Source organism: Homarus americanus, unplaced genomic scaffold, assembly GCF_018991925.1.
Source record: "Homarus americanus isolate GMGI-L3 unplaced genomic scaffold, GMGI_Hamer_2.0 scaffold52806, whole genome shotgun sequence".
Lineage (NCBI taxonomy): Eukaryota > Metazoa > Arthropoda > Malacostraca > Decapoda > Nephropidae > Homarus > Homarus americanus.
The window spans coordinates 9,881,473-9,902,568 of record NW_024720773.1 but is presented as its reverse complement, the minus strand read 5'-3'; the positions used below and the strand labels follow the sequence as shown (position 1 = coordinate 9,902,568).

The following is a 21,096-nucleotide window of genomic DNA, read 5'->3' as shown; positions in this document are numbered from 1 at the left end:
CTGATAGTAAATATAACTAGACTGCTCTTCAATGAGGAGCCAACTGGTTGGTTCCCTTTCCAAAGCTGTGACACTGACTTTAATATTTTCTTCCTAAAAAATGTTGTCATGGTGAATACATGCTAAATATAGGCATAATCATTCTTCCTATCCTTGAGTTCTGCTGAGGAAACAGTAACAAACATTGATAGATACAAATGACACTGGCTGCCCTTCTTACACCACCCCATCAGCATAAGTAACAAAGTATACAACACAAGTGTGGGGTATATTATGTACAGTATGGTAGAATAACTGAGGATACAGATCAAAGGTGGACAATACTAAACTCAAATATATCAATCAATATTTTGAAAAGATTTATTTCATATTAGTCTTTTCTGATAATTCAATAATTTATCAGGTTTTCTTTCCTTTATTTACTGTTCATCTCACTGTCTGACAACTGAGATAAGGTGCTGACAATTTTGTAGATCGCAATAAATTAGTATAAAATTTGTCATGTATTATATGAAATTTTGATAAGAAAACCCCATTAACAAAAGCAAGAGTTCTGTAGAATGTACAGTAGCCAAGACAACTATCTGTGCAGGTGGGGGTCGATATACTCCAAAATTTTACGTGTGACTAGTGACAGCCCTCATATACTGTACCAAAATTTCCCGTCCATGGTCTCATATTGTTTCCCACAAAGTATGCACAGATAGTTGTTTTAGCTACTGTACCTGTCTGTTACTTAAGTCTATTTGGGACATAGGAAGGGGTAAATTTTTTCATGTGGAGGTATATTTGGTACACTGTTACTGTAGGTGCATCCAGTTATGACTGATGCATTCATTACAGAAAAAAACTATAAAATGCCTTGGCCACAAAATTATAGTACTGTACTGTACAGGTACATCATAAAAAATATTTGTGCTTTACTATTAAAAAGATTGTCAGCATTCTCACCTCCCTGGTCCAAACCTGATGCATTTCTGAAAAATAGTCTGATGTAAAGTTTCTGATTTACAAATTGTGAATTCAATATTTGTAGCAACACAATATAAGTGAACTACATTATCTTTCAATAATCTTATAAGATTTCAATGATAATCACAAACTCAAATTCTTTAGTAATCTTAATTAAATTTTTGTGTTTCATTCAGGCTGTGTTTCAAAACACTCAGGTCTGTTTTGACAAATCGCTTAGATCCGCTTTTAAAATCTTTAGAAAGGATGAATGTAAATGAGGGACCATTTATACCAAGTTGTTTTATGAAAAGAAAATATGAACCATGATGTAAGTCTTTTGTCTCACACCATGTATGCCATGAGAGTCTGGAAAGAGAAGTTCATTTCCTCTTGATAATGATCATCTACTCTTACACTGTACAATAAAAGTTTCCTACTCTACACACCATTAGCCCAGATCCTGATTATCAAGACCTCACACACTCAGTTGTACAAAATATTCTTAACATGCAAAGCATTTGATATAAGAAACAAATACAAACATATCCTGTAGATGGAGGAAGAATTAAGTTCAGTTATTCCTGGCTAATATCAAAGTAGGTGTCATAGTGCACTAATCTATCAAGCCATGTAGTACCCAGTTCAAACCTACACCGCTAGTTTATGGTAAGGAATTGACCCATTGATTAAGTTCTCTCCATTTTCTCCTTCACAACCACTATAGTTCAACTACTGAGTGAGTCACTACCACTTTGGTAAATTCAACACAGATTTTATTTCTGATATAATTTAATTGTACACACTACGGAGAAAAATGGTCCTGAATTTGTTGAGGAGACAGAACAGCTCCATCAGTAACTAGATCTACCAACGAACTGCTGTGAACTGTAATGGTTGTTTAGGATATAAGTGGGTGGAGCTTAATTACTAGATCAATTACAAAAGAACCTGACCCTGTATAGATATGTAGATACCTATTATACACAGGTATGTGCATAATTTTGCACTTATTTTTCATCCCCTTTTATTTTTTGTATAAATGTAAGTTGTATAAATGCTAACTATTAATCACAGTTAATTATTACTACACTATTTTCAATGTCAGTTAAATATAAAAATATATTTAGAAACATTTTCATATACACAGGAGATAACTACCCATATTTATAACAAGATAAAGCTTGCACTGGAAGTTGGGACAACAATTACATCAATGAGTTACAGAGTCCAATGATACACCTTGTACACTTTCTCTGATTAAGTCGAGATAAAACATATGACACTCACTTGTTACCATCATCTAAATTCAAAATTTACTTTGACAATGGTGAAAACATCATCTGCACAACATACAAACACCTATTTCATATTGAGAAGTACCATGGAACAGTCTCAATGTGCAGTGATTACCCTTCATAAGAACATTACACATTAGCTGCTCCACAACCACCTTGTTACAGCTGCACCTTTTCAAAAGATTTTTTATATGTCTTTCCTCATCATCACCAATCATATTAGTTTCTTCTTACTAGATTTCTTAATTTTACAAGCCTTCAACAACTGACTTGAGTCAGAAATGTTTCTACCTTTGGTGTGTGTGTATATATATACGGTACATACAGTATACTATACTGTGTATGTATATATATATATATATATATATATATATATATATATATATATATATATATATATATATATATATATATATATATATATATATATATATATATATATATATATATATATATATATATATATATATCAAGAGGGTAGTTTATAACAAGGTACAGTACTGTACTATGATATCCCAAGTCCTGGTAAGAATCCTTTGGTTATGCCTACGTTCACACAATTTCCTATTGTAAACAATGCTTGGTTTAGGCACCTATTTTGCTTCCACACTTCGTATGCGAACAGGTGAGTTGTTTTTAGGTTACCTGACACAAGAGGTAGTGGGTGCTGATGGAAGTCTTATCACTTTCCTTCATTAAATAAAGGAATATAGGCACTATCCTCACATGAGAAAGGTTTCAAAGTTATGATGAGTGTTAATAGTAGTAGTCATTCCTTACATCCTAATGCTCTGCCATCACTGGTAAAAATATAAAACTCAAAACTGAATTCTCTTGAGCATCCGAATATCTTTATCAAGGGTACACTACAAAACAAAATACAAAGAATTCACTGCAGTTTTTAAGAGATCAAAATGAAAGTGCCTACCTCTCCCCACTTTAAATTTTGCACTTAAAAACTTAGATTGAGAGATCAGAGACGAGAGTAAAAGAGAAGATATGGGGTAATAATGGTAGTTCGCATCATGTCACTAACTTCGGAGGCGCTCACCAATTTTATCTTGTCATCATCACACTCCAGCCACATACTCTCTTGTTCATCCATGTTCCTACTTTCTTCACTGTCTGCAAATTTCAGAAGATAAAAAGTAATAAACTATACAAAAATAATAATACAAAGGCAACACGAGCACTCATAATGCCAATCCTAAAATTGCTCTTGACCAAATTTCTGAAAAATGGGTTTGGTCAGTGAACCAGTGCAAAAGAAACTTTGTCCATTGAACTAAAAGTAATAATTTATTTAAAATATTAATTTTTTCATAAATACTTTGTCACTAAAGGTGAGAAAGTCGTCAGCCATGCCATGGCAAAGTCCATGGAGCCATAATTGAAAAATGATAACTAAATGCTAGTTACTGAATTCATCTAAGATCTTATTGTAATAGATTCATATACCTACTGTGGTTAAAATCCATATCTGTTCAAGTTATTATGTTCATAACATCCAGAGATGACAAGTGTGCATTCCTGTCCTCTTACCTAACCAGAGAACTGCCATTGGTTAATGGACCCTCCCTCCCTCACTGCTCAATGTGCAACAAACAGAGACTGAACAGAGACCACCAGGCAGACAGCTGCTAATACCTCATACAAGTTGCCACATAATATAATGGATTAAAATTTTCATGAATTTTTATTATACTTTTGTTAAACTATACTGTATACCAAAGTAAATGCACGTCCCAATATCTATCTGTCCACTCAGAGTGTGGACAGATACTTTTTAAGATACTGTACAGTACTCTCTTAGACAAGTAAAGTAGAAAACAATTGATGACAACAAACTCAGTAATATGGTTAAAGATACAATTCTTCTCAACTGTGAAGAGGATTTTTTATACAACAGATATCTTAATGGATATAAATGTGCAATGTTAAAATATACACTCACCAATGTGACCATTTAAAACTGAATGAGGACGGATATGAGATAACTGTAGACCACAGCACTTCATCCACTGACAGTCCACCACCTTGCTAGTGTTAGGTGGTTGTGGCTGTGTCTGGTTCTGTACTTGCTGCTCCGGGCATGCTGATGAGTGCAGGGCACTAAGGCGAACAAATGACAAATAGTGCCCTGGAGTCGATGAAAAACATACATTATGCACAAATGATTATCACATACAATGTATACTGTATTACAATGACTAAAACACTGAGACAGCATCCCTGACAACTACAATGTTATAGTTATTTTTACCCAAAGATTGATTGCAACTTAACCCCAAAAAATTCTAATGTAAAAACTGTTCACAAATTACCATTCAATAATATAGAGAACTGGCAATCAATTAATAAAACTTTTGTGAACAATGATAAACTATTGTTAGCAATGGTACTAGAGGCTGATCACAGGTATATTCCTCCACAAACATTTCAGCCCCTGGACCATCTCTAACACCTTAAAAAATTATGCACTGTACAAACAATTTTAAACAATTCTACAATCAGCTTAGACAATCATCTTAATGACTGCCACTCAGTTAAACAATATTGAATATGTTTGGCTCTTTCATTCTCAAGCAAGTTACTGCACCTTGCTTTGAACTATGACAAAGTGTCTTTAAGATTTATAACAAAATAGTAAGAGTTGAAGTAAATAATCTCACCAGATGACAGAGTAGCTCCCAGGTGACAAACAACAGCTGTAAGATGGTAAGGAAGGTGTGGAGTCGTGTCAGGTTTACTACTTGAGCTTGACTTAGGTCCCTTGTCCCTTCCTACTTCAGCCAGTGACTGCTTCCGAATCTGTTCTGTGAGACAACCCCGACAGAAGCAGGACAGTTCTAGAGGCGCTGGCATGGCTTCGCTACACTTGGCAGTGAACATATTTCTGAAAATGCAAATTATTATTTTTTATCATGAAATTTTATGGGGTAGAAACTGATCCTCAGCCAACACAATGTTATTTACATTATAAATCTTGTGAACAGATGGAAACTCATTATCCATTCTCAACACATACATTCATGCATGCACAGCTGCACACACAGGGCATATATGACCAAGTGACACAAACACACATTCAATATTTTCTCCTCTCCTCTCTGAACCTTGGATAATTTGCCTACTCTTGGCAGATTTATAATATAGTTTTAACAGTCAGTAAATCACAATAATTCATGTAGAAGAATCATCCATAAATAAGTTGAATACTCTGGTTTCTGATCAAAAGAAACTATTCCATAACCAGACATACCTATGATATGAGCTGAACCTTTTGACGTGAATGACGAGGTGATGCGGCAGCTGGGAGTAGTGGACGGAGCGGCGCGCCTCGTTGTGATGGAAGCAGTGGTCACACCAATACTTATTGTTGTCTCGTAAGCATTCTTCCTCACACAGGGCAGACATAAACACTTGTGGTTCACTCACATTCTCATCCTCTGTTGGATTAGAAATATCATTTAAAAATGTGTTATACCAACAGTGAATTTTGGGTTGTGTGAAGAAATATAGATAAACCAGACAGACACTTTAAGGTCTTGTTCAGAAAGCAAACACCATAAGAGAACTGATCTATTACAGCAGCAAGAGGGAAGAGTGTGTATTGGCTCTTGATTTCAGCAACAATGTTTTACAATATTGAAGAAAAAACTTCCATCCATGAAACAATAATAATCAATATTAAAATGATAAATATCCTGTATCATGGTTAAGAATTTGAGTACAGTACAGTATTAAGAATATTATCTGTACTAATCACCACTAAGGTAATTATAAGCCTATTATATTGTACAGTACTTGTATACTGTGTTGTTAAAATTTATATTACGGGTGAACTAACCATCAAAATCAGCTTTAGTTTTAACCGGAACACAAACTTCTAAAAAGTTCTCCTCACGACCAGTAACTTGCTCACACTCCGAGCAGCAAGTTTCTAGGCACATGCGGCCAACAAATTTAGAACCAACAACATCAACGGCCTGAAAGAAAACAAACTGATTATACTCTACTCCAACATTTACTACATATCAGCAATGTATTAATACAAAATAATTTCAAAAACTTGTACAAAAATAGCCAGGGTTAGTTTACAGTAGTCGTATTGTTTATCTATCAGCTTAACTCCTTTGATTGTCTTGTGTGAGGAAGATCAAAGGATAGAGACCCTCAGAGTGGGAAATAATAGTCACTATGATGAAAGACAAATACTGAAGATGATAGCATAATACTAAGACAAATAGAAACTTCCATTCATACTTGTCCCTAGCATCAGCACTTGAACTAAATCAAGAAATTTTTGTAAGACAAAACATTTGGAGAAGTTATGAACAGTGAGTCAAAGATTAGAGGTATGAAATGGAAGCCCCCCTGCCACAAAAGATCCACACAGGTACACTCTTACCAAACACTTCTTCAACGCTATAAGCATTATGGAATCTGAAAAATGAACAAAGAATCTGAAACCATTCCGAGATGACAAGCCCCATTCTGCTCATTCTCACATCCATCGTGTCCAGGTGTTGGAGAAGTTTTGTTGAGACTGTACATTTACAAGCAATGCAAGTTCTGAAGACCCACAATATTCTATGATACATGTTACAAACTCACCTTGCTGGAATCTTCTTCAATAGCCTGTATTCTCTCTGATCTCCTACGCAATCTTTTGGGTTCAGGAGGACTGAGGTCAACTTCCTGTTCCATTCCTGTTAATTCTGTGCCAAGTGTGCCATTAGGCTTGCCCTGCCGCAGATCTTGTGGCAGATGGCACAGTTGGTCCAAGAGGCAGTGAAGTAGTTCATGAGCATCTTGTTGACGATTACCCTCAAACATTGGATTAACAACTCTGAAATGATGAACAAATATGAATTTTTGAAATCCACAGTTATTTAGAATGTAAATACTTTCTAATCATAATTGTATGATAATATAAACCAGCACCAACACTTAACATATAACACTCTGTTAATTTTCTAACTATGAACCCACAAACATAAACAAGGGAAGAAATACAACAAAATGGATGACTGATACTGTAGTTTATTACCACTGAAGAATGAAGTTCAGACTATAGAAAATGGTGTACTTGTATTACATAATTATCTTTATCTGTTATTTTGACCCAAAGCTACTTTTATGTTGGGTGGAGAAAGGTGCACAGGAATCTCTAAGCAGGGAGGAAATAATAATCAGTGATGCAGGACATTCACAGAAAGCCACAGTGAAGCACCAAGAAACATCTACACATATTTATTTTAATCCTCAACTTGCATTTACAGCACAGGTATACAAAAATGAATCTTAGCACCCACAGTTATTCACAAAAACCATATCAATTCACTGTGCATACATTCATTTCACAAAAGAATGAAAGAATAAAACGCACTGCAGTAACACAGAAGATAAAGACAAACAAGGCAAAACTGACACGAACCACACCACCAAAGCTTTAATAACAATAATTATATTTTCATTAGTACCTCAGAGCCTCTAAAAACTCGTAAGGCTGAAAAGCAGGTATTCTTTTGTTGTCTGCACTAGACCTCTCCTCCTGGCCAAGGCTGACAAATACACGATGCAGCTCAGACAAAAACTGAATGCGCTGTTCCAGGTTACCATCACTCTGGTCCCTAGAGAGAGAGTAGTTAAAGTAATATTGAAGTAGTAAGTCAGAATAAACCATAAATGTAATGTTCAAATGATGCATTAACTAAAACCTCAAATTTAAAACAATGTATGATTAAGACAATATAGTACGCCCGAATAATTCGCGGATTTTTATTTTGCGGTCCTCTATTATTCACGGATGACACCCTGAATGTACCCAAGAATGTCTGTGGGTAGTTTTAAAGTGGCCGGCATTTTCGCAGCTAGGACAGGGAGCCATTTGTTCTAGAGACAGTAATTTCTTTTCCCTGTATTGTATATATACAATATGTGTGTGTGTAGACACACACAAAACACATATATATATATATATACAATACAGGTACTAAATGAAATAATTGTTCTAAGGGCAAACACATAAAGGGAATATACATTTCTTTGTACACAAGTAAAAATGTACCCTCCCCACACTGGTCAGCAAATGTTATTCGCAGATTTGGCGATTCATGGCCATTTTGAGAACCTAACCCCCGTGAATTTGAAGGGCATGCTGTACTGCATATTATATGGACTAAAAGCTAAAATTAATTAAATTATCAACACAGTCCTACTATGCTGAAAGGCTGATGGGAATACACAATTCTGTCACACTTATTCAACCTACACAAAAGAATAAACTGTAAAAATAATTAGTTTATACCTTTCCCTGGTCATTCTACCCCCAGTTTAACCATTAACTTCTACATCATCATCCCCCTCATATGACAAAAGTATCTCAATTTCCTTTATTCTGTAAATTTTCATTTTTTGGAGGGTCATTTCTTCAGTCAGTGGCAGGTAATACCATATGCAGTATCAAGCAGCTAGTGTTGCTATAATTCAATTTATCATTTCACCACTTATCAGCTTACCAGCCATTCAGGTGGTTGGTCAGCTCATTGTTACTTTGTTAGGATATATTTTGTTTAGCGTCATTACAGGAGGACACCAGAGTACCCGGAGGATACCTTTAATGTTTGGTAGGGTCACAATGGATAACATCCTTCCCACGTGTGTCCCAGGCCAGGACTCAAACCCAGAAGTAGGGGAGAGAGATACATGCTTTCCAGTACGTTTGCGGCTCTTTAATATTTTATGACGTCTTGGACTTTTGTCATGTCTCAGGTTTTTGTCCATTTACAAAATAATTAAGATGTCATCAAGGATTACAGAATCCTGAATAAATGAAGTCCTGTATCACCACCAGGCTGCCTGATTTAGTAACTAATAATTGGCTAGAATAATGGAAAACACTATAAATTTTTAAAATAAGAAAACTGAATGGAGAAGAGGACTGGATACCCCCATTGTACACTTGCTACAAAAAGTATCTGCATTTTTTTACAAGACAATACGACACAACAGACAAAGGATTTTGACAACCCAACCGAGACAACAGGAGTCTTAATGTTCATTTTGACATCCATCATACCCCACCTTGCAGATACTTTCTGTAGCAAGTGTACAATCAGCAAGAAATGAGTACAACACTACAGAATGCACTTGCTGATGGTGGAACAACTGTTGGGTGATGTAGCATCTTGTCAAAGGGCTGTGCTAGGGCAACTCATAAAGTGCTGAATGTTAAGCATCAGGTTAAAGCCCAGCCACCCTGCACCTTAACAGGAGGAGGATTGTATAATTGAAAAAAAAAGTAGATAAAAATTAAAAGGTAAACTACTTACCCAGCAGACTGTAAATGCATATGGAGGTGATGGAGGTCATGGGTGAACCCCGGCAGGAACCTAAGAGCATACAGCACTGAGTTCAGGAAGCAGGTGTTACCCATGTTAGCCAGAGGACACACCCCAACCACTCGACCACCACCATATCCCCCATCTCCAACCCCACTACTTGAACCACCTGTTGACTGGGCAGAACCTCCTGCCGTACGTCTCCCGCTGCTGGTGGTTGCATTTCTCCCAAGACTCATCTTTCGTAACATGGGTGGTGTCTGTCAACAGGAGGAAATCTCTGAATAAAAAAACAATATGATAACTTCTGATTAATCTATTAGTTAACAAAACCAGATTAATTCTACATTGTCTTATTTCTCATGTGGGGTATATTTAGAGGCATTTTCAGCTGTATCTGCACATTTCCTCACTGCAAGAAAGTAAATTTATCCCATAATCCTAGCCCATTCAATCCTTCATACCTGAGGCTCCTCATTTTACTTCTACTTGCAAGCACCACTGTGAAGCTTGTGAGCTGCCGTTAGGTAACAACACCTAACCTACGCAGGCATGGTTCACCTCTGTGATTTCATATATACGTACATATCAATATGATTTACCTTGAAGATATTTACATCAAAATGCCACTAAAGTGTAAATGTTACATTATTACAATATACAATACTGTACAGTACTATTAAAGAAGCAAAGGAAAGTTTAAGAAATTCTCTGGAGTAAAATCTATGAGGCTCACTTTATTCCTGTCGTCAGAGTCACTGGTGCTGGAGGTACGAAAACGGTGACTGGTGCGAGGTTCAGGAGCTGGAGATATGTCTGAATTGAGAGAGCGTTTACGACTCTGCCGCAGTGAGAGACGAGACTTTCCTCCTTCTTGTACTGAGCCTTCACCCATGTTATCCAAAGCAGTCATGGCTACTGAAAACATCCAGACATCAGTAATAATACTCCACAGGAAACATATCTTTTACATTTCAACATTATGCCCAACATTGGAGGGGGGGCGGGGGCGGCGGCGGACGAGCCCTAGGTGTTCTTTTTACCAGTTATAATTTTTGCTTTGATCATTAAGCACTGCATTGTAAATAAGCATAAATATTGTCACAACTTATTTTCATTAATGTACAGCAAGTATATTTGACCTATTGATTTTAATAACCAAAATAAGTTTAAGGTCTGAGACAATATAATAATCTGTGGGGAAACTAGACACCCAGTTCATTGGTACAGTTTCATTCACTGGAAATACTGAACTGAGGTAGAAAAACGTGAAAACTTTGGTCTAAAAATCTTTACAAGAGTGAAAGTTTACACACACACACACCTATACAGTAAGTACTCCATGTGCATCTCAATAATGAACATACAATATCAATTCTAAGTGATTTGTATATAGTACTGTACTGTGCTATACAAACTAGGAGGTTTTCATATATACATATCTTTTTGCCTATGTTTGTATACATATTTACACAGACATAGATGTGTGTACTACTGTATACAGTACTGTATAGGCTTGTGTCTGACATTTGACCATTTGCTCTTATGTCTGTGGTTTCCTGGCGCAACTAAAGGTAGAGACACTTAGGTAACATGTTGTGTGATGAAGATGTTTTATCCCTCAAGGGATTGATGGTGCAAGACTGAACAACAATAAGCAAGCTGCTACACACCAGAAGTACATCCCACAAGCACTACCCAGCTCTTTTCTGTACAGGGACAATAACAAATGATACAATCTAAAACCTATTTCAAAGACAATCATAAGGATTTACAACTGCCTGTATTCCTATCAACAATGCCCATATCTGTTCATAAACTAAACAAGTCCTCCCAGGCATTCCCTCATCAAAATACTGACCTAAAGTAAAGGAATGTAAATACAGTACTGTACAGTATTATTGATTCCTCACCAGTTCCATAGTGAGGGGGCGTTATGTGCAAATTTAATAATAGATTTGGGTAAAAAGAATTATATCTATCTGTCCATTATCTTTACTACTTTCCTAATTTTGTGCAGGGTGAATAAAGGAGTAGAGACGTCTCCGAGATGTGAAGAATTAATAGAGTGAGTGGTGCAAGACATATATTGAAAAAACCAGTACAAAATATCCTCACAGACTGTACTGTACTTGGTCAAATCCTCAACTTGAATACGTAGTACACTGAGAGAATCCTGGTAAAACCTGACATATAGACTACTTGTATAGGTCACTTGTAAATGTCACGGGCAGCACTCAAAGTTCATCCCCACGTAGTCTGACAAACACCTATAAACCTATATTTATGTACAGTATCTAGATATGTCTCATATCATTAATTCATCTTAGTTTCAATAGGATAATTGTTGTTATAAGAAGACATCACCAATTAATCTAAATACAGCTTATTCATCCAAATATTTTTATACCTGTATTGTCAACCAGTTAAATTACACATACTGTACAGTACTGTTAATTGTATGAGTTTTTTTTTTAATTCTATATCATGACACAAATAGAATAATGAGTACAATATTCAGTATAAATAATATAATTAAACAAACATAAGGCAAATGATGTTATAAAATAATATTCACATGTAGAAGAGCAACTTTTTTCCATTGATGCTTTAGAGGAAACATGATATTAAGTGGTTAAAATATCATCCCAGAGCACGCAAACGTGTTTGATTCACAATGTCAAGGAGAAATTCTTCTCTGACTGCATACAAAATAAACTAACCTACTGATCTTTGATAACTGGTATTAGCTAAGGTGTTTGGTTAGTTTAGATTTGTTGGTCTATTTCATTTGTTGACAGATAGCTATGGTTTTGCCACGTCATCTGACCTAACCATGCACACACATAATGCCGGTCTAATAAGATGAAAAATGCTAGTCTTTTAAGTTCTCTATCTACTGACTTTGATTATGCATTCTACTCATCACAATCAACATATCAGTAATTTACTTGTCAAATATACTAACAGTCATCTTATTTTAATCATAGAAAATATTACCTGTTTGTGGTAACCCGACAGAACCTAAAATGCAGCCGTGAAACTAATTAATTTTCTTTGCAAGATTAGAAGTTGAAGAAAACAAGTGCTAAAAAATCACTTCATGGTGACAACTGAGGTAAGATGGTCCTGTGAAAGTTGAACAAGAAAAAAGAAATTTGATGGATTATGGTTTTAACTTAAGATCTTTCACTGTCAACTTGAATTAAGGCTGTGCTAATAAAATTTCCAGAAAAATATGGTAAACTTAAAATAACTTGGGATCTTTACAACTCTACTTCAGGAGGAAAAAATATATATTTAAGCAAACTATGATATACCAAGTCACTATGGTACTGCGTCTCACACACAGTGCATCCAGACTAATAAAAGCTGTCACTGAGCTCTGACTTTAACAGGAATGAACTAATGTTAGGCAGTGATCTAAGGCTCATTCTTGTATAAAGCTGCTGTACTGTAGGTCTATGATATTCACTCTCATTTGCTGAAGCATGTGGAGGCTGTAGGGGCAGTGGTCTATTTACCACTTTTTATGTTTTCATGCACTGCACCTAATCTGTATCTTATGCATAAAAACACCCCTTCAGAGAATTTTGTTGGCAAGAGTGACACTGTAGGAACACATTCATTATCATCTTAGTAAACATCATAAATTATAAAGAATACTGTACAGGGATCCTACACAAGCCGCTGGCCTCCTTACCTCAGCACGGCCATTAGGTAAATAAAGTAAAATCAGAGTGGGTAAAATTTAAGGAAGCAATCTTGTCATAGCTGTCCCTATATTTCCTGATTTTTTTTAATAGGTATAATTGTTGATATAATGTATTTATATTTGTCTTAATAACAAACGGAAAGTTATAAAATATGGGAGAAAGGGTAATAAATACGTAAAATGAGAAATAACTAGAAATACAGTCATATATACTAAGTATATAACAGCCAACACGAGACCTGAAGAAAATACTTGAGTAGCCTCCACAAGGTAGACGACCCGATGGCGGACCCAGAACAAGAGGGATAGCACCAAGAACGAGGCCGGAGCCTAGAACACCTAAAGAACCTTACCAAGACCCGTGCTGCAAGGAGAGGATTCAACAAGAGGCTCTGATAATCCTAAATGACAGCACATGAACACACTCTACTGGACCTTTTGGTGTGAAGAATTGAGAAAATTGTTTAGTCTCATACACCCCCTCGGAGACTCTATACGAACACTTTCATTATCATCTGAGGAAATTTACACTAGGTATATTCTGTTCTCTGCTCACCAATTTGAATACCATGAATCAAAACAACATTCGTAAAATATCCTTCAGACGTATTCTCCTCTCCTCCTCTACCCTGGACTGTTACACAAGAATTATAAGAATGACCTCATTTCATAATATAGTTTTTGGTGTATGATAATTATATAACACAATGAGTATGATAATTATATAACACAATGACAACTTTGTACAGATGTTTTTATATACAGTAACTGTCCAAATTCATATTGAAATATTATACGGTACTTTGTTACTTTATCAAGGAAAATATAACTATTTTCTCTTATTTGTAAACCAAACATTTAAGTTATACCTTATTTAGAATACCTCTCTCAACAAGGAACTGTCACAAAATAATACTTCCTGCACAGTACAGTTTGGTGTCAACTCCAGGCTACCACAAAAATCACCATAATATTCCCTTCAAATTTATCTCCAAAATAATAATATGAACCACAGTGAACAACTCTGTACTATAGTTATGTTACACAACTACACATAAAATTCCCTCACATTAAAGTACAAGGTTAGTGCCCCCTGCCATAACACAAGCACACACACACTATTTTCCCCTCTAATTTTAACACATAACATACAAATTATAACAACCATACCCATTAACTAGTTACTACAACGTTATAACAACATGTGAAGAACAATGAACAATATATAAAATTCTCCCACACAACTACTGTCACCTCCCCGGCCACCAGAACACACGATACTTTTTCTACCTTTCTAACCACAACCATTACCATTATATCAAGCAGGTGGTACTGTAGTGTTAAGGCAGTGGTTAAGGTTGAGGCTGACTTACCCAGGGCGGGAGTGTCATAGAGGTTGAGGCAGAATCACAATCAGAAAACCACAACAACAACAGGCAACACAAGATACCTAATGTTGATTGATATACCACGACTCAGACTGGCGACTAACACATCCAGTCTTAGAATTAACTTTATTTGAAAAGGATAATCTAAATTAAATATTAAACAAAATAAAATTATTTATATGAGTTATTTTTCTAAGGTTTGTTTTGGTTAATTGGTTGATGTTGCTTGAAAAATAAACAGCTTTCCTAATCCTTTTAACCGGAGAAGTGTTTAATTTTCAGAATACATTAGCCAACCAAACATTAAGTAACCTTACCAAGAAATACCATATAATCTGGAAATAAATTTGATATAAGTTATACATGAATCGGTTGCTTTAAAAAAAATTATATGTTGAGAGCGGGGTTTTATTCGTGGTATTTCTTTTAACATTAGAAGTGTTGCCTGGGTCGCCGATCCTATCTGTGCCTTTTGTTTAAAGTCACCCATTTAAATTTTCACTTTTTTAAAAATTATAATTCCTTACGCTGTAAAGTTCTAATACTATTCATCTACGTTATTTGACGTTATAATATTAAACCCTCGCATCATGAGGCTCAAATATTATTTCTATATCAAGTTTGTCCCAGCTAACACATACGGAATTGCAACGTTTCTAATTAGTTGTAGATTAGTTAGTTAAATACCACACACTACAAGTGGTAGCACATGTTAAACATCACACACTTCAGGATAAAGGCAAGTTCTGGTGTGTTTGTGTGTCAAGACCATGCTGCTGCAGATTTATTAGTTCGTTGTACAATATAATGCCAGTTGTATAATTCCCTGATCAGTCTGCCAGGCACTAAATAACGATACATTATTCTTAATAAAGTCCAGAACCTTGACGTGTGTGCACCAAATTATCCTCGTGAGCAGAAGAAATATAAATGGTACATTGTATACATTCTGCGTTGTTTATGTCTTGTTTCAGTGAAGTTTTTTCTATTCTCTTAAGGTTTATCCACATGCAATACTTAGAAAAGATGAAGGAAAGAACACATTACAGGACACTATTGAGATAAGTACTGTAGGATTGATTAGTACAGTACATTACATGAAAGCCCAGGTAAGCAGAACCAAAATACGAAAAGTGTACCACATCCAGGTAGGAATTTAATTGATTTTATCACTGATGTACAGTTGCCTGCACTTATACCTACGTGATACAGTGGCTGCATTCTGGGTTGTAGGTTTAAGTTATACTGTTTTTTAAGTTGGGATGCTAATGTATTATTGCTTGGGGCTGTACTGCATATGTTTCTTTCGCAACAATCTAAATGGGGTGGATATACAGTATTTCCCTTTATTTGCAACACAATCCAAATAGAATTTGTATTTCTTCCTTTTTTCTCTGTTTTTCACTTAACTTTTCCACCCAGCTTGATTGCAGTTGTCAAATATCACAAAGTTTAAAGTTTATCTCCCTAATCGTAGTAGGAAGTGTTAGCATGCTGTATCCTTTCTTAAATTTAAATTAATTAAATAGTGTATGTGTGATTCTTATCAGAACATTCAAACATGTAACGTATTTCGGCCTTATCCACCCTGAATTATATATATTTTCAAGACTGAAAGCTGATACTTAGTCTTTTTATTACTGCTTTCTACTTTTTGTGGATATCATAAAGATTAGGTCTACCTGCCCACTTGCTTTTGATGTAATCTTAACTTATATATATATCTACCACCTAAGTTCCTTATTTATGTTATTTCATGTACTGTATAACATGGTATAGCCTTTTCTTTTATGTAAAAAAACATCATTGTTCGTGAATAAATAAATATATAAATGTATAAGCAGACAATCATGTATGTTTATGCAATGGCTGCTAAGAATAAAAACGTACATGGCTTATGACAGGAGTCTACGCTAAAGACAAGCTCCTCCTCTAGACAACAACACGTTTCTATAATGACCTTAAATATTTATTGTAAAATTAAATCAAGAGATGGCGCTGCAGTCACGGGCTTAACGTTAATTGAATGTAGTACAAGTTTCTCTATATATTCCTTCCTTGGTATAACACACCATTGTGACGTCACTAGCAAGCCATTTGACTGAGTGAGCCGTGGGGGAAGGACCTGTCGTGACCTGCTGTTACGTGTTCAAATTTTTAGTATTTTTTTATTAAGTTATTTAAACACAAGCTTATATCTCTACTTTCCTCTGTGGTGAGTAAATTATTGGTATTTTAATTTACATAATTAAGTTACTTGTGATGTTAGAGAGTTGGTGAACCACCGCCATGGTAGTTTGTCAACCCAACAAGTTGTTACCGAGAGTCTTATTTCGTCATCAAATAGAAATTTAGGTGATGTTTTATGAAAAGGTAATTGCAAAGATAAACGCCTCCATTTTATATATTATGCTGCCTTGGTATTAGTGTAGTTTATATTGGTGTTTCAGATTTTGGTTAATGTAGTGCCGATGCGGCCTTCCAGAAAATGCCTCAAATTTCACCATATCATAGTAAGTTTTTTCTGTTTAATATACCGGGGAAGTTAGGTAAGGTTAGGTAGGTTTGGTTGGTAGGTTAGGTCTGTTCATACCCACAAATGTTAAGTAGCGTTTATTTTTAAAAATATCCATTTTTTTAACATATTTCCACAAACTTCAAGTTTCCACTATAATATAACAATGAAAATCCGGCGTTTTTATAATTGTTTTCAATTAATTTCGCTCGCGCGTTAGTCCTATATAATTACCAGATATTTTACCATTATCAATAAGATTATTTTTGGTAAAGGTGTAGAAAAGGGGGACTACCAGAAGGAATTGTCCGAATTTGTTGTATTTTTTTTCTACACTAATATATTAAACACAAAAATGGAAACGACAATGCATGGAACCTAATGGAACCTAACCTAACATCCCAACCTATGGGTGTGTTAGGTCAGGTTCTATTAGGTTCATGCATTATCGTGTTAATTTGTTTTAAACAACTTACTTTAATATTGAGGTTGATATACATCAGGAATGGTGAGGAGGAATACACGAAAGCGTGCACCATCATTTAGGAAACGTCTCTTGAAAAGGGATTCAGCGAGATAAAAAAAATGGCGCCTGGAGGAGAATTGTGACTTGCTCATAACAATAGCAGCATAATTTCAATGGGTAAATAAATGTTTCAGGCTCTGCTTATCAACTCCAAAATGATCAATCACATCTTCAATGAAGGCTTTCTTTCTATCTAATAATTTCTGGCGATGAACTCTGAGCATGTACACTCGGAACCATAATCTCTAGCCCACCTGGGTCGGTGCTGGAGGTTAGAACAGTGTCCTTTCTGGACGTGGGCCCACTTTAACTATCACGAGGCAACACGAACACACAGTCATAGTACGGCTGTATAGATGACATTATGTATAAATATTGTATATGACATTTTATACTCTGCATTATCTTCATTATAATGGAGACGAAGAAAAAATACCATAGGTTGTAGTTGCGAAAGTATGAATGGAAATAAGCACTTCCAACCCACCCAGTGACTCCACACAACCTTTACAGTGCTTGTGTGTGTGTGTGTGTGTGCCAGACCACGATGATTCCCATCATACGCATAACTATATGAAAAATCGTGTTTAGTTTAACTACATATTTCAAAAACCTTAAATTACATGTGGATCAGTCACTCCTCATTTGTGTCCATGACAGCAGCAGGGGTCCACGACAGCAGCAGGGTGCAGGACAGTAGCAGGGGGTACCTGCGGTGTAGAGACAGTAGCTATAGAGCCGATGAGAGCTGCCTCTACCTGGGTAAGCCAATCTTCCATGTTGCTTGAAGACTGGGAGAGTGATCAGTTTCTCCTCCATCCTGTGTGAGTGCGAATCTCCGGGGGTCACCATTTGTGGGGTTATATGAGATATTGGTTCGCACTCAGGATGGGATGGAGAAAGGAAACTCACAATGTGCTCACTGTATACATATTGTATTGGACGTACAATGCAGCTTGTTGCTGGGTAGGAAGCATGGTAACAAGCGTTGAGTAGAGAGAGCTGGTTGGTGAGGGTGCCCAGAGGAGCACGCGGCTTGAGGGACGCCGAGGTCGCCGGCAGGAGCGGGAGCCGCCAGGCTGGCGCGGAGGTGGTGTTGCTTGCTGGTGGCACTGGGTAGAAAGAGACTGGTCACAGCGGTGTCAGGCCTTATAAGGCGTGGGTAGATAGTTGACCCCTGCTTCGTGGGCGGCGCTGGAGGCGTAGGCTGGGGAATTCGAGTAGGTTCGGTGCTTGTAGGGGAGGAATCCACTACAAACTCACCAACACCCTGTATTTACTGGATAAGTTAATTTTGAGAGTAGTTTTACTGTGTAATATATATTTTTACCTTTAAGGGTCTTGACGGTGAGTAGTTCTGCTGTGTGATATATATTATACCTTGAGGGTCTTGACGGTGAGTAGTTCTGCTGTGTGATATATATTATACCTTGAGGGTCTTGACGGTGAGTAGTTCTGCTGTGTGATATATATTTTTACCTTTGAGGGTCTTAGCTCTGCACTTTTAAAGATCTGTGGAAATATAACTAATGGGCACGTGTTGTAAATTAGGTTCAGTAGTTTTGGTTGGGTTGGTATATTTTGTCTGTTTCAAGAACTGCTTAATACCACAGCTATCATCAGGGAAAAGGCCTATAATGATGACTTTATCAATTATCAAATACTGTGATGTTTTGACTTCCACTTTCTTCACAGTATCAACTTCTTGTGAATCACCAGACAACAGATAGCAGCTGTGACCCTTGTACTGCTGTCACAATCACCACTCGGCGTCCTGAAGAGAATGTGGTGCTGGGAGACCCAACAAGAACCTTCTTGCACGCTACAGTAGGGTCTTCAGTGGTACTGGCCTTGAATTTAAAATGTAAGTATAGTACCTTCCTAAAACAAATTATTCTTGCCAAAAAGAAATTAAAAAGTAAAGAATGCAAATTGAGTACAGTACATACTGTACAGTACTTAAGGATATATTCTAACTGCTTTGATAGACGTGTTATTTTATGGTAATCCCCTCCCTGGATATTAGATCATAAAAATGAAGTGTTTAGCTTATGTTATATTTAATTATGTATACAGTCAACCCTTGCTTTACGCGTGGTACCCTGCCGAACACGGAATGCTCACTTTCCGCGGTGTGTGTACCCTTTTACGCGGAGAGCAGCGTGAGCAGGGTGCGCACAAGGTCGCCCAGTCATCAAAACATTACCGAGTTCTTCACCCGCCACCCACCACAGCCGGCCCAAGTCAGTGATAGTGATAATGATAGTGAGGATATGGACTTATATGGACTTTGAGGGGTTTGACAAAGAGGTCCTGCAAGCCTCTGTGGTGGATAGTGATACAATTGATACAAGTGATACAGGTGAGGGCCAATAATCTGCCCTCTGCCTCGGAACCAACCCCCCATCCCCGTGTGCCCAGCCATCTTTTCTACTAATGTACGTGTTAAAAAACCTAATATTATTGATATTTCTCTTGATTATTAATTGCGTGTGCATACCATCATAAAATTAAGAAGTTATTTTTACTACAACGTAGGTATTGTGTCTGAAAAAGTGGAGTTTGGGGGTCGGCCCGGTCTCTATTTCAATTAATCCCATATGTTATGTTGTTCACTTTACGCGTTTCTCACTTTACGCGGGCCGCCGTGGGTTCAATTGACCGCGTAAAGTGAGGGTTCACTGTATTTAATACTATATAAGAACCCTAGAGTTTAATTTTAAGTACTGTAATTTAAGTTATAATTTCACCACTTATCAGTGTGCAGTAATATCTCCGTTAGCCGGAATCCCTCACACCCGGAACTCTCCGATAGCCGGAATTAAAATTTTCTTGGAAAATCATTCCCAAAGCTAGAATTATCCAGAAAATTCTGGCTTTGGGAACGATTTTCCGAGGGGCAAATTATATGGAAAATTCCAAGAAAATTTTCCCGGTACCCGGAAAATTCCGGGAAAAGGGAAGTTGTATCCAGGTTTAAGTGATGATGTAATGCACAATTCTTGAACTCTCAACAATATTTTTACGTTACTCGGATTATTCCAGGGATGCGGAATTATTTTTCCCGGCTTTGAGAGTCATCTTATTACCCGGAAATCTCTCATTCCCTGAAGTGTCCTGCACCAATTGTTCCGGCTAATTAAGATATCACTTTACTGGTCTTTCAGGCAGTTGGTCTGTTCTTTGTTAGTACCGTACTCTGTTATGACATTGTCCCGTGTTAGTACTGGAGGAAATCGTAGTATCTGGAGAAAACCTGCCATGTTTGGTAGTGTCACACTGGATAACACACTACCCACATATGTTTGAGGTCAGGACTCAAACCCAGGACACAGTGGGTGAGAGATATGTGTGTAA

The 21,096-nt window shown here is 36.6% G+C and overlaps 1 protein-coding gene across 2 annotated transcripts; it reads right to left on the bottom strand.

Moving 5' to 3' along the window:
- Window positions 1-2,725: 2,725 nt before the first annotated feature.
- LOC121861059 (ubiquitin carboxyl-terminal hydrolase 1-like) lies at window positions 2,726-11,817 on the bottom strand. 2 transcript variants are annotated; one of them, XM_042358586.1, is made up of 10 exons: window positions 11,714-11,816; window positions 10,332-10,513; window positions 9,587-9,855; window positions 7,736-7,885; window positions 6,867-7,101; window positions 6,100-6,238; window positions 5,512-5,698; window positions 4,922-5,145; window positions 4,204-4,389; window positions 2,726-3,374 (listed from the first exon to the last, which is right to left on the bottom strand). In XM_042358586.1, exons 2-10 carry the CDS (start codon window positions 10,506-10,508, stop codon window positions 3,223-3,225), a joined length of 1,719 nt encoding a protein of 572 aa, XP_042214520.1. In that variant the 5' UTR covers window positions 10,509-10,513; window positions 11,714-11,816; the 3' UTR covers window positions 2,726-3,222. The 2 variants fall into 2 exon arrangements, 1 of the variants encoding a protein (XP_042214520.1); XR_006087973.1 differs by having other exon boundaries at window positions 3,237-3,374; window positions 4,204-4,361; window positions 11,714-11,817.
- Window positions 11,818-21,096: the final 9,279 nt, after the last annotated feature.